Source organism: Micromys minutus (genome assembly GCF_963924665.1).
Source record: "Micromys minutus genome assembly, chromosome: 1".
Lineage (NCBI taxonomy): Eukaryota > Metazoa > Chordata > Mammalia > Rodentia > Muridae > Micromys > Micromys minutus.
In genome coordinates this window covers 92,865,807-92,884,766 of record NC_137969.1, presented here as the reverse complement: position 1 = coordinate 92,884,766, position 18,960 = coordinate 92,865,807, and the positions used below count along the sequence as shown (strand labels likewise).

General features: G+C 43.9%; 1 protein-coding gene across 1 annotated transcript in view; it reads left to right on the top strand.

Moving 5' to 3' along the window:
• Nucleotides 1-18,960, top strand: part of AOPEP (aminopeptidase O (putative)) — a gene marked incomplete at its 5' end in the record, with an annotated part of 246,495 nt that overhangs the window by 30,830 nt on the left and 196,705 nt on the right. The window contains 2 exons of the mRNA XM_080931953.1: nt 2,564-2,723; nt 7,616-7,861. Of these exons, the coding sequence (XP_080788079.1) occupies nt 2,564-2,723; nt 7,616-7,861 (406 nt within the window). The remainder of the gene's footprint in view (nt 1-2,563; nt 2,724-7,615; nt 7,862-18,960) is intronic.

The window sequence follows — 18,960 nt, the reverse complement described above, 5'->3', positions numbered from 1 at the left end:
AGGAATAAAAAGAAAGCTGAGCATAGAACACAGTGTTACAGTGTCTGAGCACTAAGCTATGGGCAAAAATTAATGAAGTAATTACTTCTACTACTTGGTGTTCCCCCCTTGCACCATTTTCAAGGTGCTTGGTTATTCGGAGCTGGGCCTTCCCAGTGTCCCATCTTCTCCTTGTAGGTCACGTTACACATGCTGTGTCAATACTTTGAGTTTGTGCATGAGAAGAGCCAGAGCCTTGTAGGAAAGCTATGGCTGTAACATTTCTGTGTGTTCCTTCTACTTTGAGTTAATAATGGTGCTTTGGTGTCTCCCTACTCTATTTTCTTGGACTTCTGTATATTTTTCAGCCCTGAACTTCTGTCTCCTGTTCTCCTGAAGGGCTCTCTCTGGCTCCTTATTGGCTTCCATGGGTGTGTGGTCTGCAGGCATTCTCATTGCTCTCTGGCCTCTTTTTGAAGCAAACTTCTGTAGTCTAATAGCTTCCAAAGAATATGGGCATGTAAGAGGTGGATGTTCCTAAGCTCTGTGTATCTGAAAATGTAGGATCTTGTCTTTATTCTCCTTCAGTTTCCTCTACTCTTGATATAAGTGGCTTATTCTGTGTTGGGTATTTTGTGTCCTTTCTAGAGTCCCGTGCTCGCTTTTGGGGGAATACTTTGAGTTGTAAGCTGACAGTCCTCTCCTACTTTCTCCCCTGTGTTTTGAAGGAATTCTAGCACATAGGTGTTGGGCCTCTCAACTGCGCTTTCCTTCTCCCTTATTCTTGTTGTTTTGTTTGGATTGGTTTGATTTGACATTTTGCTTGAGCCTCTGGGAAATATTTTCACCTCAATATTTTCTCTCATTCCTTTATTGGGTCTTTCTTCTTTCCCATCAAGCTTTTCTTTACCAATGATGTGCTTTTAAACATGTTCTATGTGCTCACTGTCTGCCAGGTGTAGTTTATACCTTCTTTGTTCTCTCAGTCTTGAACCCTAAGCTTTCTGCATTGCCTCGAATCTCCTTGGTTGGTTATGATTTGGGAAGAGAGTTTAAGAAACAGCCTGGCAGTTCAGAGTGCACACATGAGTCGGCCTCACCACAGCTGATCACAGCTCTGCAGCTTCTGTGTCATCAGGCCTCTGATTTAAAGCCTTTGTGTGGCTGCTCTTCTGCTGATCCCAAAGTTCTTATGTGGCCCAGGCTGCTCTGAACTCAGTATGTAGTCAAGAGCAAGCTTGAATTTCTGATCTCCCTGCCTCTTTCTCACAGAGCAGAGATTATAGGTGTATGTATATAAGGCAAGTATTTTTAACAACTGCTCTACATCCCTAGTCCTTAGGGTTTAGTTTAGTTTTTTGTTTTTTTGTTTGTTTGTTTTTTTGAAAGGAAACCTCCAGCTACCCATAATAAATTGTCAAAAGAATACTGTAGGTCATGACTAACCCTAGCCCTTGGGTTTAGACCTGGGCTTTTTTTTTTTTCTTTTTAAATCAAAGCTTTTCAAAAACAATCATGTAAGGAGCTGGAGGCAAGGCTCAGTGGTTAAGAGCACTGTTGCTCTTGCAGAGGTCCTGAATTTGATTCTCAGCACCATGTGGTGGCTCTCACACATCTGTAACTGCAGTTTGATACTATCTTTTGACCTCTGTTGGCACTACACACACACACACACACACACACACTGAGATAAAGTCTCGTGTATCCTGGGCTATTTTCAAATTTACTAAGCTTTCCATATAGCCAAGGTTACTCACTACCATGCCTAACTCTGTGAACTATCAATTTATAGCAGATACTTGGATAAGAATGCCATACTAAATTAGAAGATGTGATCAGATTTTGGAAACAGAAAGCTTATTTCCTTATCTTTTAAGTAAGAAAGACCTAAGATTATAAGTTATCAATCAGTTATTTGGGAAAAGCCTTCTGTAATGTCTGGACCAAGTAGAGAATACATTCTGAGCTGGGGTGGGAATCCTTGGTACCCAGAACTCTCTACTTTTGCTTTGCATAAGCTCAGGGAGGAAAAGGGTGATAGACTAAATAAAAGGATGAAGGTAAGACCCACATTTGCTCAGCTAACTGGTTGTAAAGTCAGGACCAAAACCTAGGCACTTCCTTTCCATAAACTCATGCTTTCCTACTGTATCCATCTTAGAATGACTTTAATTAAAATTTTAAAAAATAGTTAGGTTACAGCACAGATGTGATCATTCCTCATTTATTCATTTCCCATCAAATATCAGCTGTGCTTTCTTTTTCATGCCAGGCATGGAGAAGAAGAGGATGCGTTCTTGTATCTGTGGCAGCCCAAGGCCAGAGCCCTTCTGTGTTGTGACCAAGTGGCCACTTCAGCAACACCTGTACAGTTATCCTTGCTGATGGCTTCAATCTGATCTCTAGAAGAGACCCAGAACTCCTTAGCTGCCTTAAAACTAACATTACTCTTGAACCATTGGCATGACCTGTGTCAAAGATGAGGCATTACTAGTTGGTCCCACAGGCTCTGTGAGAGGAGAACTAGAACTGAGTAGGGTCCAGAGCCACACAGCACCTCATGACAATTGCTCTCTGTTCACAGGATACATGAGCTGGCATTACTACGTGACCATGCCAATGCCAGCCTCTACCTTCACAATTGCAGTGGGGTGCTGGACAGAAATGAAGCCCAAGACTTCCCCATCAGTTGATCTGATGACTGAGCATGCCCTCCCCCTCCCACCATCAGAGGCTGACTTCAGGTTTGTATTTGGGAATTTGCTGACTTCACTCTAAGGCTGTGAGTCATTTCTGCAGAGAACCTGGGCCAGTTTGAACCTCATCAAAGCAGAGAAAAGCCTACTAAGAAAAAAAGAGGGTTGGGAGACAGAAATATGAGCTCATGAGGAAAGAGAAGAAAGCAGGTGAATATGAAATTTTCTGTGATACCAGGAGAAGCATTTCTATATGCTTACTTGAATTTAAAAAGCTACACATTGACTTGTCTCCCTCCTACCCTTTAGAACTTGGTCATGGTGTCTGGTCAAAAAATGGCTTAATAAAGTGAAGGTTCACACTCAAAGGAAGATGCTGGTGAAAGATTTGTCCAGTTGGCCCGAGGAGGCCACTCAGTGTCTTAGCCCAGTGGTGGCTGTTGGTAGTGTGTTGTGAGGCAACCTCTTCAGTGATGCTCAGTGGCCTCAGGGAGCACAGGCAGCAGGAAAACTCACATAGTTGTTGGGATAAGGGATTCCTGCTGAGTCGAGGCCTACTAACTTTTTCTCTGCCTTTTTTTTTTTTTTTTTGAATGAAGAGAAAATCAGCATTAGGTTTTTAGACATTAATATAGACTATTGCATAAAGACAATCCAAAAGGATGACACAGATGTTTACTTGATCTTTGAAATAAGACTGAGTGACAGGGCTTTGTCGGTAGAGCCCTAACTTAGCAAGCATGAAGCCCTGGATTCCATCCCCAGCACCACACCCACAGGTGTGATGGCCTGTACTTGTAATCCTACACTTAAGAGGCAGAGGCATAGAGGTAAGGAGTTAAGCTTGGTTACACAGCAAGTTCAAGGTTAGCATCCTATGAGACCCCTTCTCAAACAGAACAGAAAAAGAAACCAGCTAAGCTGACTTTCTGTTCTGGTCTTTCTTTGCTATGTTGCTTGGATTCTCACCATGGCGACATGTGGTCTCTTCTCTGACAGGCACACTCACCACCTACATTTTGCTGTCTTGGCAGCATAGAGATAGTTTCTACTTTTTTTTTCAGTAACAGGTTAGTTTTGAAGTGTCTTCCCTAACGGTTCTATGTTATATAGTTGCAGAAAGGTCATTAGCTTTTACTTGAATCCTCGAAAGGGAAGAGGGATTGTGGACAGAAGCAGCACACACAGCTTTCACGTGGGAGTGTTCATGTGAGGCTCTCTAGCATTTCCTTCCCTCACACGGTAGGCTTCATCTTGTAATTGTAAATGGCCCCTATTTCTGAATGAGGAAGACAGGGGCCCCAAAAAGTAACTTTGACTTGGTATGAGCAAGAAATGTATCTTCTTGTGGTAGAGCACTGATGTACTGCAAGGTTTGTGACTGCCGTGTGTCCTAGCTGATCCTGAACTCACACAGAAGCCACAGGCTTTCAGCAGGCAGTGTCTGGAGGTCATTTAGTCCTGAGGAGAGACTTATAAGGTCTGTTGTCTCTGTTACTTTTGGTTATACATAAGGATAAAGAGGCTTAGACAATAGTTTATTTTCCTACCTACTGAAGAAAACTATCTGTGTTCATTTACACCAGGTCTAATCTCTAGAGATGTGACTTAAGAGTCTTTTCTAGAGATATTCCAGGTCTAATCTCTAGAGACATGACTTAGAATCTTTCCTAGAGATGTTGCAGGTATAAGCTCGAGAGAGGTGACTTAGAATCTTTTCTAGAGATGCTAAAAACTAAGAACCTAGCAATTTCAAAAGGCATCTTGGAGCTATCTTCTTATTGTAGTCACCACCATGACCCAGCTATTGATACCACTTGGGATGAACATTTTAGTAAACACACAGGCTAAAAACACTAGATAAACAGTCCTATATGCATTAATTTCATTTAGTTTTAGCCACAGAAGAGTCTTGTGTTACATTAAACTTCTCAGGACTTCATCTGGGGTCATATAGTTGATGCTTGGGATGGAAGCTTGGCTGTCCTTCAGTAGAACTCAGTGGAACTGATTGAAAGTGTTGAAAAACTGGCACCATGTTAAAAATGTTGAGATGACTCATTCTATATAAAGGAAGACTTGGGGTGGGAAAAGTATGTCTTGGGAGTAGTAAAAACTGAGGAAAGCCACCATGAATGGAAGTGAAAGAATCTCTAGTTGTAACTAGGTCTGTGCTCACTGTTGATTACAGAAGCCCTGGATCCCCTTAGCTGCTGCATGAATGGGGCCTTGAAGTGAAACCTTAGGAAGCATTTTAGTATGTGATTATCATCCACTGTGGCCTACTGTAGTACTGTGTGCATGCCTGGTTCAAAATATCCTGTCATGCCAGAGAGTTCTCTCCTATCCTTTCTTATCTGCTCTCCTCTCTTCAGGCAGCCATATTGGTGAGACCGGGTGAGATGAAGACAAAGAGGCCCCAAATACTGAAGTCCTTGTCTTGGTCACAGCTGGTCATCCCAGCTGGTCATCCCAGCTCGTCATCCCAGCTGGCCAGCATAGCACAGTCACTAAAGCCAGGGTTTATTGATCTTTACCTAAGACCTCACAAGTGGCACCCTCATACAGTTCTATCATTATTAAGAAGCCGCATTGACGTAATTCGCCCATTGCGTGATTGCTTTTAAGTCCTAAGTTTTATGGAAAATGGTATTAAGTTATGCATCTAACAGTAATTATCCTCATTAGTTTGGTGAGTGTTCATATAGGCCTGGAAAGAAAATGATTCATCTTTTCCCTTGAACAAACAGGCTTGTTTGCTGCACTTTCTAGATAGTGTCCTTTCCTGCACTGCAGAGTCATGATATTTAGACCTTAAATGTATTCCCTAGCTGTGTCCAGAGAGTTCTGGCTTTAGGCGGCATGCTTTGAAGGCCCCTTCTTTTTTTCTGGTTTTTTTTTTTTTTTTTTTTTTTTTTTTTTTTTTTTTTTTTTGAGACAAGGTTGTGTGATATGTAGCACAAGCTGGCCTAGAACTGACGCAGTCCCTGCTGCTGTTGAATCTACAGCACTCTTGCCCCAGCTTCCCAAGGGCTAGAGTTCTAGGCACATTGGTCCATGCTGTTGTCACACTTGGTTTCTGAGAGCCTTTGTGTGGGAGGTTTGAGGCATGGTCTCATGGAGCCCCAAACTTACCTTGAACTCCTGATTCTTTTGTCTCTACCTTTCAAGTGCTGGGGTTACAGGTATATGGGTATATGCTATGGACACATGGTTACCTGCAGCTTCTGAAAGCTTTTCCGCAGAGAGTGCTTGAGCTTAAAATGATCACTGGACATTGTTTTCCTGTGCAAATATGTTTTGAAAAACCTCATAGAGGCTTGCTAGGTTGGCCACCTTTGCTCCTCATCTTTAGGTGGATGTTGTAGCCTTTAGTTGAATGTTTACAAGCAGACACTTTTGCTTTCTTTCCCATAGGGTGATGTTATCAGTCCAGGACTTTGGCTTGAGTTCAGTGTTAGTAACTATGTTCTTGCAGTCACTTTATTTTGGCAGTTTTATGGGTCTCTGTTTTTTTTTTTTTTTTTTTTTTTTTTTCTTTAACCCACACCCAACCATACCCAAGCCTCACTGGGACTGGTTGTTCTTAAAGCACAATGGTGGAAGTTGAGGCTTGTTTACATAGCTGTGTGGATCTCATGATCACAGGCCTTGGGTGGGTGGAAGATACTCCATAAACCTAAAGAGGAATTATTGTTGCAACCTGCCCAAACTGAGACAGGCAAGCACTTAGAGATTCTTCGGTACCCGTGGTGAGTCACAGCAACCCCCACAGCTAGAATTATAATCTGCAATTTAAGGTTACAGGGTTTTTCCATTGTGTCTGAATAGAGGGCATGTCAACAGATGAAAATATAGAATTCTCTTTGATGTTTGTTTCTTTAGATATATAAGTTCTCTTGAGACCGGTGAGTCAGGCCTTAGGAATTTTTTTTCAGTTCCGCCTTTGCCTTTCAGAGAGTAGCATGTCAGATGGGGCTAGCTGGACTCTGCTCTGCTTCCTTAGGAGGTTGATTTCATTAAATTTATACTGAAAGTGCATTAGAAAAGGGACTGGAGACTTAGCTCAGTTGGTAGAGTTCTTGCCTAGCATGCAGGAAGCTCTGGGTTCAATTCCCAGCACTATATAAACCAGGCATATGCCAGTAGTCCCAGCACATAGGAGGTAGAGACAAGTTGATCAGGAGTTTAAGGCCATTCTCATCTACATGGTGAGTTTAAGGCCATCCCGGGATGCCTATGACCCTGTCTCCAAAGCCCAAAAGTGTATTGAAAAGAGTGCTCTTGGAAGTGCTGGCCTCTGGCAAGTTCTGTAAAGGATGCCTAATTACTTTTTGATAAGATGGTTTGTGATTTTTTTTTTTTTTTTGAACACTGTACCTATAACCATAGTAGGTCATTGTCGTACCTCATCCAAGGTCACTTATTCTAGGATTTCCAGAATGGAATCTTTAACTTGCCTATAGCCAGGGGCGTAGCGGCTCACACCTGTAATCCCAGTACCTGAGAGATAGATGCAGAAGAATCAGAAGTTGAAAGGAAGCCTCAGCTATATCCTGAGTTCAAAGCTACCTGGGCTCCATGAGATCCCAATGAAAAGTCAATAAATAAAGCGGCTATTGCATAAAAACTGTCAGTCACTTGGACAGTTTCTTTATTATGGTATTTGAGATCACATTATTGAAGGTAGAATTTGCTTTAATTTGGGTGGGAGATTGTCTTACTGTTTCAAATCTTGCTCACCCCTAACCCCCATAATTCTAAAATAAGACTGTCACTTTCATTAGCTCAGATTGAAGTCACTTAGTCACTTCATGCCCATTAATAAATATTTGACCCATAATTTTCACTGCTGTCCAAAGGCAGACAAGCCAACAATTGAAAGAACCACCTTTGTTAATGGGCCTGTTTGAGCCACTGTCTTCTTTTGCATTGCCCAGGTCTGGTGACACCTGCAGTCACGTGGAATACCCCTGCCGGTTCCAGAGTGCCTCTGCTGCCACCCAGGACATCCTTCCTTATCGAGTGTTCGCCCCAGTGTGCCTTGAAGGTGCCTGCCAAGAGGCCCTGCTGTGGCTGATCCCTCCTTGCCTCTCAGCTGCACACGCTGTCCTGGGAACACACCCTTTCCCCCGGTTGGACATACTCATTGTCCCCACCAACTTTCCAAGCCTGGGGATGGCCAGGTAGGCTGCTCAGCATGGCATGTGGGACGTGCCTCAGAAGTCTAGGAACTAACAAGAGAATATTTGTCTTAAACTCTGTCAGCAGTTTCATTTGCCTTGGATAGGAGTTCCTTGTTTCCTCCTGGATATCTTACTCCTAGCTTCAGGGGATAGTTTTCATGATTGCTTAGTTGTTGTTAGCTTGGGTAATGAGAACTTACTGCTAATGAGTCCAAGGTCATGGTGTTTGGCTCTGAGCACAGTAACAAAACCTGGTCCCAGGACCACAGCTGTTCACCTAATCCTGACCAGCTGCCTCATCCGTTTTCACCAGTGGTCACAAGGCTACAACTTGAGAACCCGGTGTCAGAGAATGAATCCATCCACAGTGCTGGAAAACAGCTAAAAGCAGATGGCTTACCTTGGGGGAGGGATATAACGACTCATTCCTATTTTTAATACAGCAAATGAATTGTTTTTACTGTGCCTCCATCTTATTCTGACAAAAAGAAACTTGCTAGCTGACTCTTTGCCCTGTGTTAATCACAGCCACAAACATCAACCCCACTGTCTGTTCACACAGTGATGGAAGAACAGCTCTGTCCCACAGAGAAAAGATGGCGGGTGAACCTTGACTATGCTTCTGTTTGCAAATCCTAATCACTAGCAGGGCTGTGCTTGACTAGGGTGGGAAAGCCAGCTCATCAGACATGTGGCTTTGAGTTTTTCCCTATTAGTCAAGGAAATTCTTGCTGCCAATTAATTTCTATGCTTTTGAACAGCTGTCATGTGTGGTGTTCCCCCCCCCCAAAAAAAATTGCACACATTCTTGGTAAAACCCTTGAGTAGAAAAGAACTGTCCAGAACATTTGCTTTTGATCTTTACTGCACACACACACACACCCTACATTACATTTTTTAAGGGATATCTGGCTTGTAATCCTTGAGGAGGTCTCAGAAAATGGTGTAGACTGATTTTTATCCTGTATTTATGAAGATAATGGGAATGTAAAAACTAGGATAATTATATATATGTGGTTGCATGCATCATATAATTGTCTTGATGTCTATATATAGTTGGTCTTAACAAGGAGACGTCTTTGGTTCCTTTGAAGAGTCTCCTGGGCTTAATTTAAGCAGGTATTGGTGAAGAACGGGTTGCTCATTAAATGCTAATCATTTGTGGACAGCTTCGAGGGTCATGTTTGTTTGGTGGGTTGTTGGCACTGTTTTTCAGGACATATTTGTTAACAATTCCATGTTCCAGCCTGGGGGGAACCAAAGGCAAAGTATTTTTTAAGCATAGAACTTCTTGATAGCTCCTTCTTTTGAGACACTGTCTGCCAGAAGTGGGATGTGTTAACCTGAAGACTGTTCTGTAATTTTTTCCCTCCAAGTCTGCATGCCCAAGCAGGCAGGTGGTAAGGTTTCTGCTTTCTGAGATATTTAAATATTCTTAATGCTGTACTTTAAAAATAATAAGCCTAAGTACCTGAAGGCCAAACGGTGCTGTGCACAAATGTCAAAACTGGGGTGGTGCCAACAACTGAGCAACCATGAGAGTGCTGTTAGGCTTCGGAACTGGAGAACTGTACACAGAATTCTCAAATACTTCCTCTACCCCCACCCTACCTTTTCTTATTAGTCAGGACACAGTCTGTTCTGGTTAAGTTGTTTCCTGTTCTTTGCAGTTGTACTGTGGAAGGGTGATTGTGGTGTGTACTCCTAGTTGGGGGTGCAGAGTTGGAGTAGGCTTTTGTTTTTTCAAACACTGACTTAAATTGATTCCACTTGCTGAACTTGGCCCTACAGATCCCTACACTTTGAGCTACATATAGCTGAGTGCCCAGATGACTCAACCAGCTACTGGGGCCCTGATGTTTTATCTATGCTCAAGACTTTGCTGTAGCAAAGATGGCAGGCATGGAGGTCAACTCTGTGCCCCAAACAGAAACAGGGAGACTCTCAAATCCATGAAATGTCATCACAAGAAACCAAAATTCACCATGTCCTGATCATTATTACATGATGGAAAATCAAAGTCCCCTTGATAAATTACCTGACTCTTTTCTGACTCCCTGTCTTATAAACACAGAGCAGGATCATAAATTCCATCGCTCTGGGCTTTAGCAATTAGGTTTTAATTATAACAAATGCCACTTTAGTATTCCACTTTGGCAAGCGGCATTCGGCATCTTCATGTGAACAAAAACAGGCAAATCATTAACTGTGTGAAAGGATTTTTTAAAAAATGTTTGGGCAACACACAATGCTTTAAACATCGTTTATTTTAGCATGAATGAGAATCCTTAAAACTCACTTTCTGGGTTCTGCTTTTGAGCCAAATAGGTGACTCCAGTGAGCTGAGGAAAACACAGTTTTACAACTTGAAAGCGTCACAATCTTGCCCCTGCCCTTTCCTTACCCATTGCTCAAAAAGAAAGGCGCTTCACTCTTGCTGATGGCCAGTTTGCACTTGGTCTTTCGTGCCCCCACCCTATTACATCTTTTGCTCATTTGGGATATGTGGGCTTTCTGGGTTTGTTTCACTTCATTTCTGCCTCCATGAACATGGTGTCTGCATGTTTTGTAGTAATATGATGCATTCATAAAGATATGAGTCCATTTTAAATAAGTTTCTCATGTACAGAAAGCTCTCCTGCTGTTGAGGTAATCTGCTGTTTTCATTTATGACCTCACGTATTCCCACGTCTCAGGTTGAGATGGAACAGCCCGCCCATCCCCCTCTCACTGAGAGACACATGCGAAGGACACTCTTGGTCACACTCCATACCTCACTCTAGTGTCAGTTTGCTGTGGAACGACAGCCTAGAACTAGACTGGATCTAGATTCACAAACACCCAGTCCTGCCTCTTAGCAGATCATAGTTACGTCCTGGTCTTAATTTTGTCTTTCATAGTTCAGTTTTGTGTCACAAAGCAGGATTAGGCCGGCAAGATTACCTTTCTGTATAACCTCCTCTACATTGGAATTGTAAGAATTCTGCAAATTATCTCAGTGCCAGGGCTTTGTTTCAGGCCACCAAACTCTCCGTGGCTGTACATTTCAACCTCAGTGCTCACATGTGAGTCTTGCCCCCGTCCATCTGTGGAAGTGGAGGTAGTGTGTCTGGCCGAGGTAGCTGGTGAACTCTGACCTCCTTGCTGCTGGCTCCTTACCAGGTTGTGTGTAGCTGTCTGCTCCGTCTGCGTTTCCAACACACATGTGGTCCGCGTGCAGCACTAAACTGCGGAACCTGCATGGGCAAGTGCAGTTGATGAGATCTCCATTCTCTGGGAGAAAAACAGAATACACAAAAGTGAAAAATGTGTGCTCTGCAGAAAGTAAAACCTAGGACACTGGAGGTAGGGAGGGTGGCTTTGTTAGGGTGCTCAGGTCAGCCACGTGAGAATAAACACAGACACTTAGCTATGGGACAGCCACAGAGACCAGCTTTGTCCCAGGATCACAGGCGCTGTACAAACATGACCTGCCAGCTAGAGCCCTGGGGCTTAGCTGCTGCTGTTTGTGAGCAGAACCTCCACTGCTGGAACTAGCACGACACCTGACACCTAGACTGGACCCAACCCCAGTGCCAAGGGAGAAAGATGACCCCAAGCCACATCGTCTTTACCCGCCGGCCATTGCGTGGTTCGTTGCTCACTCAGTAAGGTGCAGGGAGGGGAACTGGGCGTAAATCTTTGCTTCTCTACATTTTTTAAGGATTGTTTTTTTTTTTCTTATTGAACAAAACTAATGTTGACACAGAGTTTAGAGAATAATTACTCAAATACTCTCAATGCGCTTGGTGGAGAAATGCCGTAAAGCCCCTTATTAACACAACTTGTTTGGGTTGTGTAATGGAAGATGGCTGCATCTTATCCCAGCCCCTGACCCTGCCTGGAGTTTCCTAAGCACCTCAACTACAAACAGGCGTCCTGCACACACATGCCCGGGAGTGACTGGAGCCAGGCTGCCCCCCCCCCCCCAGTTAGACGGGGTGTTGTCTTGTTTGTTCTTATCTCCCAGCCACTTGGTAATAGAATAAGCAAAGCACAACAGGCGCTACAAGGGGCCTGTTGTTTTCAGCCTCTGACTGCGCTCCTTTCTGCCAGAGAGGAAGCTGTCCTAAGTTTCCATCATTATCTTAAGTGGTAAGGTTTCGAGGCTTTGGAAGCCTTTTCTCATTTTTTTTTTTCCTAACTTACACTTGAGTCTTTAATTCCCTAACCTCTCCTTTAAATGCCAAGGGTTGTGCCCACAGTGGTTTTTCCTTCAAGACGCCCCCCCCACACACATACACAAGTCAGTGCGTATTCACTCCCAAGTCCACACACCCTGCACTCTTCGGCTTTCTCTCACCAGCTCCATATTTGGGGTTTGCATATATGTTTTGTCTTTAACCTCAGTTGCTTCTCAGATTTTAAATGCAATCTCAAATGTCTTCATGGGTTTGTGTCTCTAAAACCCCAAACATGTGAATGAGCACTCCTGTCCCTTGTGCCTTTTGCATGTGTGAGTGAGGTGACCAGCAGCTTACACCTTCCTTTTCTGCCCCTGGAAAAGTCTGTCTTTTGCAAGCTTGCTGGGGCAGCTCGATGAGCAGTGCCCTCCCCAGGGCAACAGGTTTTCATCGCCAATTTCTGGTTCCATGAGAGACTTACCTGGTTTGCTTCTCTTCCTACAGGAGAGCATTCTCCTAACTTGTTCTGGTTTTCATTTTTATTTCCTAAAGCAGTAACTGTTGTTCACAAAGTGCAGGGTTTTGCAGGGCTTGGAAAGCCCTGGCTTCAATGGTTTTCCTGGTCATTGACATGGTGACCTTGGCTCTTCCATTCGCAAGCCCTATCTTCCAGAGATTTTCATATTAAAATTGTAAATGTAAAATTTGTACAATATCTACTGATGAGTAGTAAGGAAATGCATCTTAGTATATCATATTTAAAGACTAATGCGCACACTGAGGAGAGGGATATGCCTGCATATTTTTACATAAACAGTTAAATCCTAGCTGAATATTTGATGCTGCAGGGTCTAGTGCAACTTCAGTGTTTTTCAAACCTGGCTAATATTTTGACTTTAAGATCTTCAACATTCCAAAGGCTGTTTCAAACAAATATGGCAGGAGTATTTTACAGCCAGCTAAAAAAAATAATTAGAAGTTCTGCCCTAATTTCAGTGATCCAATTCATTTTATGATTTTTTAAAAATGAAACTCAAATCAGCAACTCAAGCATTCCTAAAGCCAAACACTCTAACACAAAACTACAATCAACCCAAAGATACACCGATCTCATACTTGCTGAGGCATGATGGTAGGAAAATATAAGTCCTCACTTCCTGTGATTAAGCCTTTGTTTCTATGAAAGCAGAAAACCTTGTGCGCCCAGTGAAAACTCCGTGGTGGTAACATTCAGCAGCTGCCAGTCTGTGACAAGCGTTTGAAGCTCAAGGGGTGCAAAGTGTGTGTGTGTGTGTGTGTGTGTGTGTGTGTGTGTGTGTCTGTGTGCTTATCAGCTAAGGATGCAATGCCAGCAACTGCTGCCAGAAACATGTTCGATTCAGCTCGTGTTGGATTTGAACTATACCGGTTATAGGCTGGGGCCAAACGTTTGTGCCCCCGCCCCTCAACTCAGTTACAGTTTAAGAAACAGTAGTCAGTTTCTATTAAGTTGTGCAGGGACTAAGAGTTTGGAGCCCAGACATTGGTGAGACTTTAACTGTCTAGGGTTGAGGGCACTGCTCTCAGGGAAGGTGATGTGGATTGTGGCTCTGCTGTGAGTGTGCAGAACTAACTTTTCCACTGAGGGTCAGTCAGAGCAAAAGCACGCCTTCTGCTTGTCTAGAATCTTCTCGCCACAGAGCAGCTGTGCCGCTTGTCAGACCCACAAGTAGCATTTTATCATCATCGGCCCATGACCTCTCACCCTCAGTATGATTGCACTTAAGTGTTCCCTTTCCTTTGAACTGTTCACACACACACATAGACGATAGAACTGCTGGAGAGCCATCCTTGAAGAGAACTCACCAGGCCTCTGAAAGGCCTGCAGCAATCACCCTCTACCTGTGTTTGTAATCATCTTCTCTCTTTTGATGTTGTCTAGGGAGCTAATCTCTTCCAGCCCTGTGCCCTGATGTGGCTAGTTGCCACCAGCTTATGTTCTTCTCTTGGAGGGAAAGCCACTCCCACCTCACTACTGAGCCCCCATTGCTGTGCTCTCTGGATACAGAACTGTGGAAGGCAAGGGATAAGAGCCTACATTTGAATGTCGACCATTTCAGGGACTTATTTCTGAGACCATTACAGAGAAAGCTGCTGGGTTCTACACAGTGTTATAAGCATGTTAGTTCCTTATGGGGGAGGATACGAGCTCTAGGAATAGTCCTTAAATACAGCACATGAAGAGCTTTCCTGGGAGGGACCTATGTATGGAGTGAGTGAGTGTGTGTGTGTGTGTGTGTGTCCTTGCTCATCCTAAAATACAATTGAACAAATTGAGTAAAAGGCCAAAGATAAAAGGAGATTGTTTTCAAAACTGTGTTCCTTTGGAGGCTGAAGATGTAGCTGTTTGCAGAGTGCTTATATGGCATGCCTAAAGCCCTGGGTCTAATCTTGAGCATAAAATGGGATGTAAGGGCATGTACTCGTTTTCCCAGTTTGTGGAGGCAAAAGGATCAGAAATCCAGGATCATCTTTTGGCTTAGATTTTTCAAAGTCCTTTTAATGATTGTTCTTAAATGCTTTAACCTCCCTTCTAGCCTACCACCCACCAGAGATAGTGGGTAAAAAGGATATTAGGATATGGGAGAAGTGGACAGGTTTAGAAATTGTTCTTTGCAGCAAATCCCATCTGCTTTATCAAGTCAGCAGTTCAGTTCACAGGTCAGCAGCGGCTCGATCTACTCTCAGACACGGCACAGATAAACCAGCCGTCCAGTTCAGTAGTGTCAGGACAGCAGTGGCAGTGGCACAACCTCACAGGAGCCGCCATCCAGGCCTCAGCCAAATCAGCAGGAGAAATTAGGACCAGCAGGGACACCTGGAGATGTTCTCTACCATGCCTCTCTGAACAGAGTGAAGATCAGCAAGGATGAGAGACCAAGAAAAGAAGCATTTGTAAAGCTAGCTATACAAGCAAGCCAAGCCCCTGTCGCTGTTTGTTGAGTCCTATGTATACTGTCTCCAAACATCACATGTCTTCCACGGGTCTTGTTTCACCATGTGTCACTTCTGCATGTGAGTCTACATCAGATAACATCACTGTGCCAGATTCCATGGCAAGAAGCCACTAGGTTTTTGGTGTGTCTCTCCTTTGGGAGTCTCAACAAAGATGACGAATAAACAATGGAAAGGCATACTGATACCGTCCAGAGTCATCCGTCGTCTGTGGGTCTTTCTAACATAATTTGTCCTTTCACATGTTTGCTTTAGTGAAGCTTCCTTCACAAGTCTACCTTAGTGAAACATCCTTTCCACCCATGTCCACTTCAGGAAAACACTCCTGACACAACTGACTGTTCAAAGAAACTCCAAGTTTCTACTTCAGTCGTCTCTGGTTACACAATGACGGGCTAGCCTAGGCCCCACAACACCCTGTCCTGAAGTAAAGAAATACTATTTTCATAAAAACCTGAATGTTGTGTGGGATGTGAGGGAGCAATGTTAAAATGAGTTACAATTTAACTCCAGAGTGGAGCTCAAAATAGGACACCTTCTGCTTCTTGGTAAGTAACCATGTGTCCTTGTTCTCTCTGGGTGTGTCTCTGTCTCTCTGTCTCTGTCTCTGTCTCTGTCTCTCTCTCTCTCTCTCTCTCTGTCTCTCTCTCTCTGTCTCTCTCTCTCTCTTTCTCTCTCTCTCTCTCTCTCTCTCTCTCTCTCTCTCTCTCTCTCTCTCTCTCTCTCTCTGTCTCTCTCTCTCTCTCATGTTTTCATTGTTTATCTGTGGCTGGCCAGGAAGTCTATGTAGACCAGGCTGGTCTCAAACTCACAAAAGTCCACCTGATAGGTTATTTCTCTGCTGCTCGTGAAATGAGTCAATGTAAAACAGATATTATATAAAATTAGATTAGACTAGAGGCAGGTTTATTGGGGTACCATAATCGTCCATGACTATGTCCTGCTGACATTTGGGGTACAATTTTAGAGTGTGGGCAAAAAGCTCGAATATCGGCCAAGTTCTGGTTGAGTTGTCAATGTCAACTGGTTGTCTCACTGCCATCCAGGCTGTGGGTCCATTTTGGGGTAGGAGTGTGCAAGCCCAGTTGATGCTTTCTGTGAGGCTGAGCCAGAGCACCTGTTAGTAACCGTGTTGAAGCTTTTCTAGATGCAGGTTCTGAGAGGACACTTGGGTAGGGGCAGAAGATAGGAGTTTGGGGAGAAAATTTTGGGGGTATATATGATGGTTTGTATATGCTTAGCCCAGGGGATGGCACTATTAGAAGAAGGTGTGGCCCTGATTGAGTAGGTGTGGCCTTTTGGAATGGGTGTATCATTGTGGGCATGGGCTTTAAGACCCTCATCCTAGCTTCCTAGAAGCCAGTCTTCTGTCTGCCTTTGGATAAAGATGTAGAACTCTCAGACCCTCTAGCAATATGCCTGCCTGGATGCTGCCATGCTCCTACCTTGATGATAATGGACTGAACCTTTAAACCTGTAAGCCAGCCCCAATTAAATGTTGTCTTTCTAAGAGTTGCCTTGGTTATGGTGTCTGTTCACAGCAGTAAAACCCTAACTAAGACAGCGTACATTTGAAAATTTTAGGTCTTGGCAGTTGGAGAAGGGGTTCGAGGTCCTAGGGAAAGGGAAATAGTTCCCACCCTCAGGAATTTGGGGGAGGGGTTCATTTTTAGTACCTATCTTGAGTCCATTTGACCAATGAGAGGTGGATTTGAGCAGATTCCCTGAAGTTTACAAGAATCTTTTTAAGTTTACAAAAAGATAAATCCTTTATAACGTGTATTGTTATCTACCTCAGAACATCTTCCTAGACCTTTAAACACTTCCTTAGGACCTTCGATATCCACAGACCTTACATAAACTTTACCTATCCAGTTATTTTACTGTGAGACACGGATGGTTGATCACTGGGTTCACACCCCTCAAAGGCCCGAGAAAGATATATCTAAATGTCCTATGTGTCCATTAAAATGGCAGATCTACCCATTACCCAGACAGTCACCCCACCTGGTTCCTGTGATGTCAGTGGCTTCACTGGGGACATGGATCCTGGAGCAGGATCAATCTTCAGCTGCCAGGCCCAGCAAATCTGAGAGGCCTTCCTGTGGAGGAGGAACTTGGGAGACTAATCTTGCTTTGACTAAAGCAGCAAGAAGCATGTCCAACATCCCCGTTTGTCCACAGTTCAGGCTGGGCCTCAGCAGCAGGTGAGGTAGTAGAGCAGCCTTTCTCAGATAAGAGGTTTCTACATCATACTACAATCAGGGTGGGGTCCACTCTCGATGTCTCGGTATCTTCCTGGGGAACTTGAAGTGTCACTGCTAGGATTTGGGAGCCTCCATCTGTCATTTTAAGCATCTTAAGTTTAAGACTTTAAATGCCATATACATCAGGTCTCTGACAGGTTTGAGGCCAGCACCTACTAAGCATATTAATGTTAGACAATCTACGTCTGTTTTTAGTCATCTGTTCTAAATGTACATCTAGCAAACAAAAGCAGAAGGCTAAATTAAAGGATATGATCACTTATAAGGTTACTGGCTATCAACTTGATTTTTTTTTTTATTTATTGTAGCTTTTATGAGACTGGAACCAAAATTTTTATGTTAATTTGAAGTACATTTTGGAGACCTGCTTCCTTGCTTGTGTCAGGTGTGGTTGCCCTTAAGAAAGATGGTGGTGAAGCCATAATTTGACCCTTTTATCCCAAAATCAAGATGGTGACCAGTCCTGTGCTATTTACCCCATGTATACACTTTTGTCCTGTTGGTGCAGCAGGAGATTTAAAATGAGCAGGCTGGTTGTTCACCATCATCACTGTAATCAGCAATGTTGGTGCTGATGCAGCCGCTGATAGCACAGCTACTACCATGGCCACACAGGGACAGGAAGGGTTGAGGAAGAACAGGGTTAGGAGTCACCTGGAACCTTGTGCTAAGAGTGGTTCAGGAAGAGTAGGAAAGCCCAGCTTCCAAAAAAAGGGGGGAGGGTCAGTTTGAATAATTTTTGTTTTAGATTCCTTAGCACCTGTCTTCTCAGCATTATTGAATTGGCATCCCAATTCATAGTTTGAGACAAAAGAACTATTTATGCTGGGGTGGTGACCTCAGGTAAGAGGTCTCTATATCAATGCTTCCCCCAAAACAAATACCCAATCTTTGTTTGGGATGGGGCTGTAAGAGTCCATTAATCGCCAAAGAATGATACTCCAGACTCAAAGTATGTAAAAGCAAAGATGTTTCATTCTGCAGAAGTACAGCATACTGGGGTCTTCTGTTTCAAGATGGAGATGCCCAAGTGAGCTCACAGGCCCAATTAAAGCACATCAGAGGAATTTGGGGGAGGGATAGGCGACCTCTATCACTGGCTCTATCTCTAGGGACATTCCATAACCATTGCTGGGTAAATCTGGAGACTTCTGCTGACCCATTGTCCTTGCCTCAGGCCAGGTGGCTGGGCAGCTTCTGAGCCCTGAACTTATCTGGATGTAACCAGTTCTCGGAAACAGAGATTTAGGCCTAGTTTCCTGAACTGCCAATTTGAAGCCTGCCATGGAGTCAGCCTGTCCAGGGCTTACTCTGTTGTGGCTACAAATCATCAGAGCGAGGCCAGAGGGCCCTGGACCTGAAGAGGCAGTAGCTGGTGATGGGCACTCACAGTCCAAAGAAATGATGTATACAGGGGAGAAGGAGTGAGGGATGGAAGTGGTCTGCATGTGGCCAGTAAAGACTGGGGCCATCAGGCTGGGGCTCAATCTCTCCTGGGTTTTGGCGCCATTTGGTAGGTTATTTCTCTGCTGAAAGCAGGTTTATAAGGAAGCTGCACTCATGTGGAAGAGTTCATTGACCCCAAGGACTGATGCTACGGAAGTTACAATGGAGAACAGGAGGGGTGTTGGGTAGGGGAGAGAAAGCAAAAAGGCACACAGAGAAAGAAGAGAGG